Below are 16,283 nucleotides of genomic sequence, written 5' to 3'. Positions count from 1 at the left end.
AGAGGGAGTGAGTGAGTGAGAGAGTGAGTGAGAAAGAGTGAGGGAGTGAGAGTGAGTGAGTGGGAAAGGGAGTGAGAAAGAGTGAGTGAGTGAGAGTGAGTGAGTGGGAGAGGGAGTGAGGGAGTGGGAGGGAGGGAGTGAGTGAGTGAGAGGGAGGGAGGGAGGGAGTGAGAGGGAGGGAGTGAGTGGGAGTGAGTGAGTGAGAGAGTGAGTGAGAAAGAGTGAGTGAGTGAGTGTGAGTGAGTGGGAGAGGGAGTGAGGGAGTGAGAGGGAGGGAGGGAGGGAGGGAGTGAGTGGGAGGGAGGGAGGGAGTGAGTGGGATGGAGTGAGTGGGATGGAGTGAGTGAGGGAGTGAGTGAGAGGGAGGGAGGGAGAGAGAGGGGGTGGGAGTGAGAGGGAGGGGTGGAAGTGGGAGGGAGTGGGAGTGAGAGGGAGGGAGTGGGAGTGAGAGGGAGGGAGTGGGAGTGAGTGAGTGAGTGGGAGTGAGTGAGTAGGAGTGAGTGGGTGGGAGGGGGTGAGTGAGAGGGAGGGAGTGGGAGGGAGGGAGTGGGAGGGAGGGAAGGAGGGTGTGGGAGGGAGGGAGGGAGTCGGAGGGAGTGAGTGGGAGAGAGTGAGAGGGAGAGAGTGAGAGGGAGGGAGTGAGAGGGAGGGAGTGAGAGGGAGGGAGTGAGAGGAGTGAGAGGGAGGGAGTGAGAGGGAGGGAGTGAGAGAGACAGACAGGGAGTGAGACGGACAGGGAGGGGGAGGGAGTGAGGTGGAGATAGAGAGGGAGGGAGAGGGAGGGCAAGGGAGGGAGACGGAAAGGGAGGGAGACAGAGAGGGAGAGAGAGGGAAAGGGAGGGAGACTGATGGGGAGTGAGATGGAGGGAAAGGGAGGGAAACTGATGGGGAGTGAGATGGAGGGAAAGGTAGGGAAATGGAGGGAGGGAAAGTGAGGGAAATGGAGGGAGACATAGGGAAAGGGAGGGAGACGGAGAGGGAGTGAGAGGGAGGGAAAGGGAGGGAGACGGAGAGGGAGTGAAAGGGAGGGGGAGTGAGAGGGAGGGAAAGGGAGGGAGATGGAGAGGGAGGGAGAGGGAGGGAAAGGGAGTGAGACGGAGAGTGAGAGGGAGGGAGACGGAAAGGGAGGGAGACTGAGAGGGAGTGAGAGGGAGGGAAAGGGAGGGAGACTGATAGGGAGTGAGATGGAGGGGAAACGGAGGGAGACTGATGGGGAATGACATGTAGGGAACGGGAGGGAGACTGATGGGGAGTGAAAGGGAGGGAAAGGGAGAGAATTGAAGGGAGAGGGAGGGAAAGGGAGGGAGAGGGAAGGAAAGGGAGGGAGAGGGAGGGAAAGAGGGGGAGGGAAAGGGAGGGAGACGGAGAGGGAGTGAAAGGGAGGGAGAGAGTGAGAGTGAGGGAGAGGGAGGGAAACGGAGGAGATGGAGAGGGAGTGAGAGGGAGGGAAATGGAGGGAGAGGGAGGGAAAGGGAGTGAAAGCGAGTGAGACGGAGAGTGAGAGGGAGGGAGACGGAGAGGGAGAGAGAGAGGGAGTGAGAGAGAGTGGGAGTGAGAGAGAGGGAGTGAGACAGAGAAAGACAGGAGAGAGGGAGGGAGAGAGGGAGAGAGAGCTAGAGAAAGGGAAAGAGAGCTATAGAGAGGGAGGGAGACCGAGAGAGAAAGAGAGAGAGAGATGTGTGTATGCCGTGACAGCTCAGTGGACGAAGGCGTCCGCTGCAGGGACCTGTGATCAACCTCATGGTCAGTTTTATGTTGTTGCTCTAGCCCCGCCCCTCCCCCACTGACCCCGCCCCCCACCAATGCGGCCCTCGGACACAAACCAAACTGTAAATTTGGCCCCCGAGAGAAAGTTTGTGAGTACCCATGCTCTAGAATGTATGATTGTAACTTCATGAATGTTCTTATGAGGAAGTCAGTTAGAGTCTGGCTGCTTTCCTGTTGAGTTGTGCTTCCTGGCACCAGTTGTTCTTTCCTTACTTTTCTACAATAAACAACTTGAAGACTTCTGCTTCGTTCTCTACTTTACAACTGGCGACGACGAGGGATACGGATCATTTCCGACATCGTGGTGGATTTTTGCATAATTATCGGAATTTTTTTATTTATTTTTGTTTGGTGAAACTGACAATTTATTATCTTTGGACTACTCCTTCGTGAGCCGATTAAAACCGGCATCCCTGCGTGAACCGACTGGGGCTTCTACCAACTTGTTACGGTAGGAGGAAATTGTTTGAACTCACTGTTCTGTTAGGCGGCGCCTGCCGGCATCTTTCAACCGCTGGGAGAGTTCCATGCGCGATCTCTTGGCTGCGCGACGACCTCTTGCCTGCGCGACCCCATCATTCGTTCAGAACGTTCTTCTCCACATCTTCACGCAGCATTACTTGCGGGATGTCGGAAGCGCGCAAGGTCACGCAGCGTGACCCTGCGTAGCGGCCATTTTGGATTTTGTTGTTATCGGCAATTTACGATCAGTTTCACACGGAGAATCTCACCACGAAGCGACATGAAGCAACGAATTAAAGCAACACGAAGCAAGAATTAAAAAGTATTATTTAGCAATTCATTGACATTTCAGAGGAAGAACAGGTGAGACAGTCGGGACACTTTTACATTATTTCGTGTTTTGTTGGAATATACCTAATTGTGTATTATTGGAGCACTTATTATACATATAAGTGTATTACTATTTATGGATACTGGAGATCAACCTCAGGGTACATTGAGAGAGGTGATGGCTCAACAAAGTTTTGTAATTAGCCCCCCACAACCTTTTTGGGCTACAGGATCTCAACCAGTTATGAAGTGGGTAGAATGGAAAGAGTATTTTACCAATTATATTTGTTCTATTGATGAAAATTACAAAATGAAACCAGAGCAAAAGAAAAGAATACTTTTTTTTTTTTTTATAAAGACCTTTATTATCAGTAAAGCCAATACTGCCACTTAAGCACACATGTACACACATTTCACTGTATCTGCGCACCGCTGAAAGAAAAGAATACTTTTACATTCCTTGGGACCAAAAGGTTTAAAAACGTATTCACGAATGCAGAAAGTAATTAATGCAGATTTAAGTGAATTTGATAATGCCATTGCAGATATGGACAAATATTTTGCACCAAAAGTGTGTATTGGTGTGGTCAGGCACAAATTTTTCCAAAGGAAGCAAAAGAAAGAGGAATTGGTCGATGAGTGGTTAGATGACTTTAAAAAACTGGCAATTGACTGTAAATTTGGAAATTTGCATGACGACCTCATTCGAGACCAACTTGTTATGCACAATGACAACTCACCAATTCAAGACCGTCTTTGGGTAAATGGAGATGCACCCTTGGATGATATACTTGCTATTATGAGGAAGTCGGAAATGTCCGGGAGATGTGCTAATGTTGTCAAAGACTCAATAAAAGAATCAGATAAAGCGTCGTCTGCAGTTTTCAAAATACAAGGAGCAGCAAAGACTCAGTCTAGACAATTTCAGAATAGAAACTTTAATCAACCATTCAGGAATCAAGGAAAAGAAAAAGATGTAAATGAGAGAAGGTGTTACCGTTGCGATAGCAAAGAACACATGGCTTACAGCAAATTGTGCCCTGCCTTAAGGAAAAAATGTGGAGTGTGTGGATTGATAGGCCATTTTAGCAAAATGTGTCGCAGGCGCAGTAATGTCAAATGTATCTGGAATGAAGATTTGAGTGCTAGCGAGAGTGGTGAAGAGGAGGAAGGTTGTGTGAAAAATGTGAGGGGTAATTATATGCTCAATATCACTGACGAAGCAATGGAAGGTAAACCAATTTGTGAAGTGTCTTTAGGTGGTATAAAGGTAAATGTGTATGCAGATTCTGGATCTCCATACACCATTATTAATGAAGAGATATGGAAGAAGAAATTTATACACAAGATAGGGGATAAATTGAATGTCTCTGATGTTAATCCTGTGAGCTACACAGGAGAAAGGATAGGTTTGTTGGGTTTCAGATGGCTTACTTTCCTTTTTAAAGGTAGATTAACAAGAGGGAAGCTATACATAGCCAAAACTGGACCATCGGTCCTAGGGTGGCATGATCAGAAAAATCTTCACATCATTCTGGACCCTAACAGCAAAGAGAAGGTGTTGGTTTTGGATGAATGTAGCAAGATTGAAGATATCTTGAAGAGTAAATTCACTGATGTAGTAGGAGGAAAATTGGGAGAAAATCTAATGGCAAAATACGCTTATGTATAGATTTACGCCATCTTAACAAAAATATTGTAATTGAGAGGTTTCCGTTACCCAAAATTAATGAGATGGTCTCTTCCTTAAGAGGAGCAACTTGGTTTTCCACGATAGACCTTTCTGCTGCCTATCACCAGGTAGTTTTGGAGCCAGAATCAAGACATTTAACGGCCTTCATCACGACGTTTGGCTGTTTCCAATTTAGAAGAATGCCTTTTGGGCTTGCTTCAGCCACGGCTGTTTTTCAACGGTTAATGCACAAACTATTTGGTGATATGGAAGGTATTTGTTTTTTCCAGGATGATGTTTTAATTGCAGGTAACAACAAAGAAGACCATGATGTAAAACTGTGGAAAGTGTTTGAAACACTAAATTCAGCAGGATTAACTGTAGAGTTATCCAAATGTAAATTTGGCGAGAGAAGTGTCTCTTATCTAGGACATATCATCAGTGAGGAGGGTGTCAGGCCAAAAGTGTCGCTGGTAGAAAGCATTGTTGCATCGCCTGCGCCTGAATCTAAAGAAGAGATTAAATCCTTCTTAGGAATGGCAGAGTAATGCGCTAAATTCATAAAGAATTTCGCTTCTAAAGTGTACAATATTAGATCATTATTAAAAAAAAAATGTAAAAGTTGAATGGACAAAGAAGTGTGAAAGGGAGTTTGCTGAAGTGAAATGGGAATTGCAAAAAGTTAATGCTTTGTCAAGCTTTGATCCCAATTTAGATTGCCTTTTGACAACTGATGCAAGCGATAAAGGTTTAGGCGCTGTACTGTCACAGGTTGGGGATGGTGGAAAAGAGAGAATCATTTTGTTTGCCTCTAGGGCCTTGTCACCAGCAGAAAGCAGGTACCCTATAATAGAAAGGGAAGCTCTAGCTTGCGCATGGGCATTAGAGCACTTTCGTGAATTTGTGTGGGGTAAAATGGTAAACATCAGAACAGATCATAAACCATTAGTCCACATTTTATCTACAGATGGAACTGCAACAGCTTCTGCTAGATTGGCAAGAATTTCAATGCGTATGAAGGAATACATATAGTGTATTAGTTATGTACCAGGGAAGGATAATGTAGTGGCGGATCGCTTGTCTAGACTGCCTGCACCGTTAGAAGAATGTGTTGATGACCCTTGGGGGAATTTTAGCGTAGCTTTTGTACAAGATTCTGGGATTCCTGCTATCAGCAGAGGGGAATGGTCTAAGGAGCATAATATGGACAATAATAATATATATATAATAATATATATATAATAATATGGATCAGGAAACCTTACAAGGTTCTGAAGGGTGAAAATAAATTTGATTCGCCAAAAAGAGTTGTTGATGTTTTTAAGGACTCAGTTAGACTTAGTGATGGTAAAGTTTGGAACCTTAAGGATGTTGCCCTTGACGTTTGTCAAAATCATGAGGAGGAGCAAGTTGTGTGTAAGAAATCAGGTGATTTTGATTGGGTTGAAGACTACTTTGAAATCAGTGAGTTACAGTCTCAGTTAGCTCCAGGTAGTTTGTTTCCTCAATCAAGGGAAGGAGAAGGGGTGGTCTGTGATCCTGTTAGGGACTGTCAGGTCGATGGATCCTTGCCAGGTCAAGGTGATGTAGGCAACAAGGATGGAAACGGGGATTCTTGTTCCACTGGCATTGCCGAAAATTCAGACCCTTGTTTGACTGGTGCTGGAGGCTCAAAAACGAAAAGGGTTTTGCCTTGTTGGCTTAAAGACTATGTCAGGTAGGCTACCTTAAGTTTTTTTTTTTTTTTATCATTTTTACCTCCTCCATTTTTTCTTTTTTCTGTATCCTAACTGTTTTTTCATTCTGTTTCTTTGTAAGGGGGGGGGGTGTGTGTTATGTTGTATTTTATCTTTGGTATGTTGCTTTAAGGCTCGTGTTGGAGCGAGCCTCTAGAATGTATGATTGTAACTTCATGAATGTTCTTATGAGTAAGTCAGTTAGAGTCTGGCTGCTTTCCTGTCGAGTTGTGCTTCCTGGCACCACTTGTTCTTTCCTTACTTTTCTACAATAAACAACTTGAAGGACTTCTGCTTCGTTCTCTACTTTACAGAAGGCAACTACAAATTAACCTCTGAAATGGTTTGGTTTAAGTATCATACAAATCTAGAAGCAAGTATTAAGTTAGCCTGTTTTGTTCCCATAAAAGCTCCAACAAGGCAACACAGAATTGGAAAGAGACAGCAGAAAAGAATTACTTTTAGAAAAACTCATATTAAACGAAATGTTCCAAATCCGGTTTGTCATGTAAATCATTTGCTTTTTAAAGTTACTGGGTCAACCCAAATTAAATAAAAATAAACACATACCTTGATTTGTTGTAAATTCACTGTCTCTTGCTTTCACAGACTTCACAAAATCAGACGCAACAATCATCGGAGTGTAGCAGAGATCACAATGGTACTTTCTCACCAAGGTTCTGAAAGCTAACCTGGAAGTAAAATCCTAGAATGAGTTCATTACCACAATTATTTCTATTATGCAAGTGATTTTAGCAACTGTGTCTAGACAACGTGGCCATATAAGATCCATTTTTACTTTATTATGTTTTATGCAATGTAACTTATTTTCATTACCTTGCAATGAATAAAGGACTATCCAACATTAAAAGAAGCCAAGAGAGTGTAAAAGCAGACTGGAGACCATTGTCCATCGGATAATTTACCTTCCACATCTTCAGACAGTCTCTCTCTAGCTAGTATACATGCAATACATGTACCATCCTACCAATGAATGTAGCACTTTACAACACTTGCTTTTACCACGCGGAAGGTAACAACGCGGTCGTTACAACAACTGCGTAATCACGCATGGCATTACATCGCAAGTCATTTCAACGACTTGCGCTAGGTGGCGCGCTGGACTTAGGAATCGTATAACTTACTATTCCTACTCCAGTTAGCGCAATAGAAGGGAATGTGTTGATTTCAAATCCAACACATTTCCTGGTTTTGCACGCCACCTAGCGCAATGTTGTTGAAACATCTTGTGATGTAAAGGCACGCGTGTTGCAACGACAGCATTGTTTTGTACCTGCGTGTTAATGTCAGCTTTTAAAAAAAAACATTTTTTAATGTTTTTATTAACATTATCAACAAATCGACAATGATGACAGTATACAGAGATTCATATAGTAAATTCAGAGTATGTGAGTCCATATCCATGTTCCTTTCAAAACACCAATACATTATATAAAGATGTGACAATCTTTTCAAAGATTCTATCCCCTTCAGACCCCCCACCCTATTTCTAATCTTCATCCGAGCTATCCCTATCAGGTTCCGGCAATGGATCACAAATGTCCCCTCGGTATGTATTACAGGTTGTCAAACTTTTTGTCCATTTACGGGGGCTACCCAGACTGGCATATACTGTGCGTTCTGCGACCATAGTCAGATCCATATCTCGACACCATGCTGTCAAGGAGGGCAGCTCCAGCGCGCCCCATTTCTGTGCAATGTTCCTTTTTGCCACCATTAGCCCCAGTGTGACCCACATCTGACCGTGACGCGAGAGATCGTTAGGTTCCCATATGTTAAGTAGGCACCTACGCGGTTCTGGCAGCAGGAACACTTCCATGACTTGTGATATTGTTCGCATTACTTGCCGCCAATATTCTGCCAATGCTGCACACTCCCATATGGTATGTATGAATGAACCCTTCTCTCCGCACCTTCTAAGGCAGTATGGGTTTTGTGCCCTGTGTAGTTTATGCATGAGGAGTCTGGTATAGTAAATTAGATGTAAGATCTTCAGCTGTATAAGTCGGAGACGTGCGGGGATTCCCACCTCCCCGGGCGACGCCAGGGCTTCCTGCCATTCTGAGTCCTCTATGGCCCCCAAGTTTGCAGCCCACTTGTCCCGTAAAGAGACCGTCGGGTCTGGCAGATTATTGATCAATTTCCTATAGGTGAGAGATGTGGCTTTTTTCTGCATGTAATCAGTCAGTAGTAGGTCTTTCAGTGGGGATGCCTCGGGAACCTCAGTATCTGGCGGAATCACTGCCAACAATGCGTGTCTAATTTGCACGTATCGGTAGGTCTCGGTCGGGCCCAGTTCATATTGCTGCTGGAGTTGGGCAAATGGCATTACTGTGCCACTGTTCCACAAGTCTCCCACCGTGAAGATCCCTATATTGTCCCACTGTGTAAATCCTTTGCTATTTCGCAGTTGTCCCAGCTTTTTCGTGTCCCAGAGTGGGGTGAGTTTGGTTATAACCCCTCTCCATCCCAACCGTGTGTGCGCTGTGTGCTATAATCCAGCCGTGTGACGCGCGGGGCCCGTTTGTTTCAGCGTTAACCCTTTATTATAGAGGACCGCTAGTATGTTATGGTCTCCCAATTGCGCTATCTGCTTTATACGCTGGGTCATGTTGGGGCGCATGGATCCACTGGTTAACAACCTTAAGGTGCGCCGCCCAATAATACAATTGCATATCGGGGAGCGCTATCCCGCCGTCGTACCAGCTTTTATGTAGCTTTGTCTGTGCTATACGGGCAGGCCGGTGTCCCCAAAGAAGTGTTGTCACCTGTTCAGCTATTTGTTTGAAGTATCGGGGTGGGACCAAAAATGGTGTGTTATCGAGTGCGTAGAGAAACCGGGGTAGGGCCATCATTTTATATAGTGCTGCCTTGCCGAGGAGTGTAAGGGGCAATGACGCCAGTGAACCACATCTCTCTTCAAGCGCTCCAGGGGTGGCGCCAGATTCTTGAGATGGAACTCTGCTTCATCCTGGGTAATGTGAATTCCCAAGTATCTAAAGGAACTGTTAGCCGTCACCAACGGGCAAGTCACCGGCAGTTGTGGTGGAGGACCCTTTAGTATGTAGAGTGTCGATTTGGACCAATTTATGGTACACCCTGACACCACTCCAAAAGCATCACAGATGGCAAGGAGCACTGGTATGGAGTCGTCTGGTTCTGTGAGGTACACCAATATATCATCGGCGTACAGGGAGATACGATCCTCCCATCCCTCTCTCCACCTAATTCAATTCAGCAATGGGGCTGTTCTGATCAGAGTCGCCAACGGTTCTAGAACAAGCGAAAACAAGAGCGGCGATAATGGGCAGCCCTGGCGCGTCCCTCTTGCTAATGGTATTTCGCCCGATAAGTGCCCATTAGCCGTCACTCTGGCTAAAGGTCTTGTGTATAAGAGCCTCACCCAAGCACAAAATTTAGGACCAAATCCCAGATGTGGGAGGACTCCGAAGAGGTATCGCCATTCCACCATATCAAACGCCATTTTTGCGTCCAGTGACAATACCACCGCCGGCTCCGGCAATGCGGGAGTCTTCGCCAGTGCTCCATGTAGTCGTCTAAGATTGAGGGACATGTTCCTGTTGGGCATGAAACCCGATTGATCAGGGTGTATCAGATGTGGCAGGTGTGCCATAAGCCTGCTCGCCAACAGTTTGGCTAAGATTTTAGCTTCTGCGTTCAGTAGGGATATCGGCCGGTAGGAGGTGCATTCAGACGGGTCTTTACCAGGTTTTGGGATTGCCACTATTGTTGCAATGCGCTGGTCTAGCGGCAGTTTGCCCTGCTCTAAACTTTCGTTATACATTGCCAACAGAGGCGGGCTCACGGTCTCTGCTGTTTGTTTATACCATTTAATGGGAATCCCATTGGGTCCCAGTGCTTTGCCGGACTGTATCGATCAAATCGCTAACTGTAGCTCTTCGGTTGTCAGGGCCGTTTCTAAGTCTAAGGAAGCTTCCTGCGTCAACGTCGGCATCTCAATCGATCGCAGGGATTCCACAACCTCTGCCACAGTTGAGATCGGAGTATAGACTACTCGAAAGTGGTCTGCCAGTGTATTCACAATTAATTCTGGGTCTGTCGTGATTGGTCCCCCCTCTTGCCGTATATGGCGTATACCCCTGGTACCACGATCTCGTTTATCCAGCCAGGCTAACATTTTCCGGGCCTTGTCGCCTATGCCATATATTCTATGTTTGGTTGCAGTCAGATTAATTCTCGCCCTCTCGTGCAGGTGATCTTTGTATTGCTGCTGCTGAAGGTGCAAAGTGTGTGCCTTGTCTGGTGTGGGGTCTACCGAGTAGTCTGTTTCTGCGTCCTGTAGTGCTAATTCTAAGTCTGACAATTCCCTCTGTTTTGCCCTTTTGTGCCCTGTAATTGACGCTATTGCCTGTCCTCTAAGGATGGTTTTGTATGCCTCCCATAATGTGGAGCGCAACGTCACTGACGCAGCATTCTCTGCAAAAAAATAGTTTGTGACCTTGCGGAGTTCTTTTTTAATCTCAGGGACACGAGATAGCCAGGGTATATGGAGTATAGTCTCTGACAAGATCTGTGGCGTTAGGAGTAAGTTAGTGTCACTGGGGAGTGGTCCGAAATGCCACGGGGTTTGAGGTCTACCTCTTCCACATATTCTAGGTTAATACCTAATGTCAAGAAATAATCCAATCTGGATAAACTGCTGTGTACAGTGGAGAGGTATGTGTATTGGCAGGCCGTCGAGTGCGTGTGTCTCTAAACATCAATGAGTCCCATCGCCTCCACAAAGCCCTGGAGGCGAGAGGTGCCCACCGTCAGAGGCCTAGCTGGGTATTTGTCTACTGTGGTGTCTATTACTGCGTTGAAGTCTTCCCGAAATATAAGGTCCCCCTCTGGTAGTGCCAGGAGAAAGTCGCTAAGTGCTGGGAGTGCCATTGCATGAAGTGCTGGTGGTATATAGACTGACACTACAACAATGAGTCTTCCTTCCCACTGACCCTGTAGTGCTGCAAACCGTCCCTGATCGTCAGTCTTAGTTTGAAGGACCATGAAGGAGGAACTGTTCTTTATCAAAATACCTGTCCCTCTTGAGCCCAAGGTGAACTCGGAATGCACTGCCATTTTATACCCCGAACTGTCCAGCGCCTTACATGTCGTCCCTGCGAGGTGTGTTTCCTGCAATAGCACCAAGGTGGGGCCCTGACGTTTCAGGGCCTGCAATACCAGACCTCTTTTTATTTTGTCTCTCAGCCCTCGAACATTCCACGTCACAAACTTTAGAGGGGCGGTCGGGGCGTCCAGGGGTGCATTCAGGACCCTGTCAGGCTGTGAAATCGATGCCATGGATGTGGTGAATGGATATGGTGTAGTGTAGCCTAGCCGGCTCCCGCACTGAGCCTCTGGTTAAACATTCCCCTGCTCTATCATCACTGCCTCTACAAGTTAGAATTATGTTAAACAAAATCAAAACTTCCCCTCCTCGAAACTCCCCTCCCCTCCCTGCCTCCCTGCTTAATGAGCTGAAAACCGCCCACCTCCCCAAATTAGCAGAGTGCTTTGTCCCAAACCCAACCATAGTACTTGCTTGACGGGGGTAAAGAGTCCAGTGAAGGCCTTAGTACTTCCTCCCCTCCACGGCCCGCTTCAGTCCGGCATCCAAGGCCGGTACGACTGGTACTCTGTCCGGATAGGAATGTTCTCCCCGCCAAATCAGGCTCAGAGGGTTATCCCTGATCGATCATTTCTACTTCTGATCGTGGTGAGTGTGTCGGGTCCGGGCTTTGCATTGTGCGGTTACTTGCGTTTTCTTCCTCTTCTTGATTTGGACGGCCCCTAGCTCTGCGTCGTGGTCTATCAACTCGCCTCCAGCCCTCCAGCCAGTCATATGCCTCCTCCGGGGTCTCAAAGAACCATGTTTTGCCCTCTGCCACAACTCTGAGACGGGCTGGAAACAGCATAGAATAGGGCAGTTCCTGCACTTTCAGTGCTTTCTTCACTTCCAGGAAGCTGCGCCTACGGCGGGAGACTGCCACTTTGTAATCCGGAAAGAAGGCAATCGACAAGTTGTTGATCCTAATTGGCGGAGAGATTCTTGCTGTTTGCAAAATGGCGTCCCGGTCGCGGAAGTTAAAGAGTCTGGTAAGTACTGGCCTGGGAGGTGCCCCCGGTTTAGGCCTCCCGCCCGGGACCCTATGTGCTCTTTCCACTGAGAAGAAACTGGAGAGGCCTTTGGGCTGCAGTTGCATTTTTATCAACTCCTCAACGTAAAGGTCCATGGCTTGGGTACCTTCGCTTTCTGGTATGCCAAAAATACGTACGTTGTTGCGGCGCGAGCGCCCTTCTTGGTCGTCGAGCTTCTCTGCCAAGTGTTTGTTCTCCACTTCCAGCCGGGACAAAGCTTTCTGCATCTCTGTGGTTAACGCCACCAAAGACTTGGTTACTATTTCCACTTCTTTTACTTGGTCCGCCATTTTGTGAAAGTCCGCACGGAGTAGTGTGACATCTGTTGAGATCGTCCCTACTGTGGTCTGAACGCTCGAGAGGGCCGCCATGATGTCTTCTAACGTCACTTTTTTTGACCCCTCACCCTCTGCACCTTTATCCGTGGACGTGCGCCTCTCTGACCGTGGCGGAGGGCCTTTGTCACAGGCATACTTGTCCAGTTTGGCATGGGTGTTTTGATTACGCGGGCCTCTGCCCGACATGGCGTCGGTGGCGAAGGGCTTTTTTTTCCGACGAGCCGCGTATCCGTGGATGTTGTCACGGCGTGCAATCTTTTCAGGACGGCTGGCGTAGATCAATGTAACGACGCTGTCGCAGGGCGGGATAGCAGCTCTAAGTTGCGTGGTCCCGTGGTTCACTAATCTGAAAGTGGAAGCCCGCCTTGGTGTCTTTGTGCAGGCGTCGCCACTCGTACATTTACTGTTATCAAACTCACTCCTATCCCCTGTATCACACCGGCTGGGCAAGGGGTCTCCCACAATAGTTAAACTGTAATGCAGGTCTACCACAGTCTCATTATACCAGCATCCGACTGGGGGGAGGCGCTATGTAGTACCTTTGGCACGGCTCCCTGCGTCGGCGTGTAGGCTCCCGGTCACACTGCTGGAGAGCAGGTCTGTTAGCAATTGTGCTCGCCGCATTCGGATGGTTCGGGGCTCTCGGGGGGGGTTGGGTAGAGCGTTGTGGGGCGCGTTGGCTCTGGGTCTTTCCTCTACCCGTGGTATACCACTTGTCTCAGCTGCCGTTTCCCTTCTACAATAATAGAGTATGCCAGGCCCCGGTCCCCTTGCGGTTGGTGGGCCACCTCGGGCCTCACGTGGTTATAGGCACTGTTCGATTACATCGGGGGAGTAAGGCAGTATAGGCCTGTCGCTGTTTCCCCATGCCAGCAGCTGATGGGGGGGAGGGGCCGTATGGTACTCTTGGTGTGGCCGCCACGCACCTTGTCTTCATGCAGGTTCCGGTCTTCCCTGCCCGGGAGCTGCTTCTTCCGTGATTGCGCTCGCCGCCGTAGCTCAATTCAGGGCCCCCCGGGGGTAAATAAGAGCGTCGTGGGGTGCGGCGGCGCTGGATCTTTTCCTCCACCACGGGGCAACGCTCGTCTCTACCGCCGCTCCTCCGCCTCAATCGCGGATCTCCGAGTACGCCAGACCCCGGCCTTCGTGCAGCTGGCAGGCCGCTTCGAGCCTCATAAGATTTCCGGCAATTCCCAGTGTCGGATTCAGTCCGGGATTGCGCCGATGCATGCCGCCCTGTCCCAGACCCCCGCTCAGGCCCGTGGAGTGTTATAAGGTTACGGATCAGTGATCGGATTAGTGTGAAGGGCTGTACCCTCGCCGGAGCTCCTCAACAAGGCAGCCATTTCGCTCGGCTGCTAGCCACGACCCCGTAATGTCAGCTTTGTAAGCGCTGTTTCCCCTACCAACAGACCTCAGAAACTCAACGCTTCTGTAGCAGTCAATGATTACACGTTGCTAATGAAGAAAATAATCTAAGATTCCCCACCAGACTCAATGATGACTAGAAACTATGTAACAAATAAACAATGAGGGACCGGGGCCAAAAAAGGTAGAGCACATGTGCCTCAAGATATATACTGTGAAACCAAGAGGCGTGCTGTTCCTAAAAAGGAGAGAGGGTCCTCACCGGAGGGAGTGCTCCTATAAGGAGCAAGGACCTTTACACACCGCGAGGGATGTCATGCTTTATCATTGGGCATCTCCTCGTTAGGCCGGCACCGCAATGCCCAATGGGCCCCGCAGGGGGGCTCTTTGCCAGAGATCTTTTACCTGTGATCCTGGCCGATGATGAAGCGGGTGTGTGTGGTCTGTGAGGTGTATTTACAAAAGGTGAGAAGTGCGGAAGATGTGAGTTAAACATAACTATGGGAACCAGTGGAACCAACTTTAATTAGCTGGTTTGATGTCATGATTAAACACCAACAAAATTTCAAGAAGAGGATCTAGTAATGGCCGTTGGGCATTGCAGCCCCGGCCCAACGAGGAGCTGCCCGATGATGAAGCATGACATCCCTCGGGTGTGTGAGGCCCCTTACGCTTTATAGGAGCACTGCCCCACCTTCCGGGTAGGACCTTACCTCCCTCTCTACTTTTCAGGAACAGCACGTTTTCGTTTCAAAGGCTAAATACTATACCCATTGAGATCAGAATGCAAATGACTTTGTTCTGAATAATACACGAAACACATAAAACCTTAAGTGGGTCACTGTGACTAAGCAGGGATAGAGAGAACACAGTAAAGGGCACAGCTTCGTACTTCACAGAGGACGATAGAGTACAGGAAACAGGAAACAAAGCACTGTATTGCGAAACAACACATACCACACCCTCAAATATAAAAACAACAATCAGTCTAATACTATTAATTACCATCCGCACATTTCTCAAAACAATGGCCTAAACACACAACACACAAGGGAAATCCACTTAATCCTTACCATACAACCACTGAGACTCATCAATTCCTAAATAAAAAAGGCAGCAATTTCTGTGACTCAGAAAGAAACCCAGGAGTCCTATCAACAATTTGATACAAACTAATGACCGGCACTCCTTCCAGCCCCACAAACTTTTTCCCCTAGACCATAGTAGATACCCTTTCTCTAAACACTGGCAAGTTCCAATCCTTCACCTAAGAGTAGCACACTAATGAGACTCACTCCCCTAACAACAATAGTAGGTACACACACCTCTCCTAAACAACAGCGGTACTTATTACTTGCCCTCAGGTAGTATACTAGCAGGGCAACTAATCCAGTGTAACACTTAACCAACTGCAGAACAACAATATTGAGAACACATACTTCTCCTATTGAGGGCAAACTAGCAGGAAAACTTTTCAGGAAGAATAGCGTTCTATTATCTCCCCTAACAACAGTACCAATTATTACTTCCTTTCTCTAGAGAGCTACATTGCCGAGGCTACCATGACGCACCTTTCCCTAATGAAAACACATCTGGCTCCCCAACAAGAATAGCAGAAATGTATTATTTCCCTAACGAAAGTCCACTACCAGTAACAAGGAACTGCACACCACGTGGAAATGTAACAAAAGCTTGACCTCAAAAAGTACCTAAGCACAGGAACATATTTCAGATAACACACACAAAAAAAAGACTACAAACATGCACAAACATTTGGGTAGGAAACATGTCTATTGCGTAAAGTACACAATTCATTCATCATATTGAATACAAAAAATACAGGAGTCACGAAACAGTAGCTACATATCAAAACAGCCCATCGTCTGAGCTGATGTCTGAACACCCTGAACCCTGAAGGGGAATGAAACTTAACACGTCACCACTAGCATTATCACCTATATGTTGAAATCAATGTTTGTGAGTAGCATTTCTGTAAATAATGCCTCTTAGAATTCCCACTTTGATTACTGTGTGCACAGTCTAGGTGATTTGATGAATGTCCTAATAGAAACAGAATCTGACCTCCTATGAAAATAAAAAATGTTCACAAATAAATCTTTAGCCACCCAACAGTAGCTCTCACAGGAACGGTTACTTGCAGCTGGAAGGTGGAAAGGCATTGTTAACCAACACCATTCTGCTGGCCTTCAAAAAGAACAGCATCCTCTCTGTGGCAAAGTACAGACCATAGTCATTCTTCTTAACTCCAGCCTTCCTCGAGGAAAGCTCGAAGCCATGTCAAGTGAACTTGAGTCGAGAGCAAAAAGCACAGGTAATGATGATGGTGCTTTGCCCGCTGCCTGAACAAGCAGCAGCGAGACCCAGACCATCATGGCAGACCGCAGGGCGATGGCACGGAAGCCACGTGCT

At 47.3% G+C, this 16,283-nt stretch overlaps 1 protein-coding gene across 3 annotated transcripts in view; it reads right to left on the bottom strand.

The window, feature by feature from the left end:
- Positions 1-16,283, bottom strand: part of DUS4L (dihydrouridine synthase 4 like) — a 155,604-nt gene that overhangs the window by 89,586 nt on the left and 49,735 nt on the right. For all 3 annotated transcript variants that reach the window (XM_086967176.1, XM_086967182.1, XM_086967175.1), the window contains one exon: positions 6,538-6,659. In XM_086967176.1, the coding sequence (XP_086823302.1) occupies positions 6,538-6,659 (122 nt within the window). The remainder of the gene's footprint in view (positions 1-6,537; positions 6,660-16,283) is intronic.

Source organism: Lissotriton vulgaris, chromosome 1_1 (assembly GCF_964263255.1).
Source record: "Lissotriton vulgaris chromosome 1_1, aLisVul1.2, whole genome shotgun sequence".
NCBI classification, from domain to species: Eukaryota; Metazoa; Chordata; class Amphibia; order Caudata; family Salamandridae; genus Lissotriton; species Lissotriton vulgaris.
The sequence above is the reverse complement of the archived record's forward strand: the minus strand, read 5'-3'. Positions and strand labels throughout refer to the sequence as shown.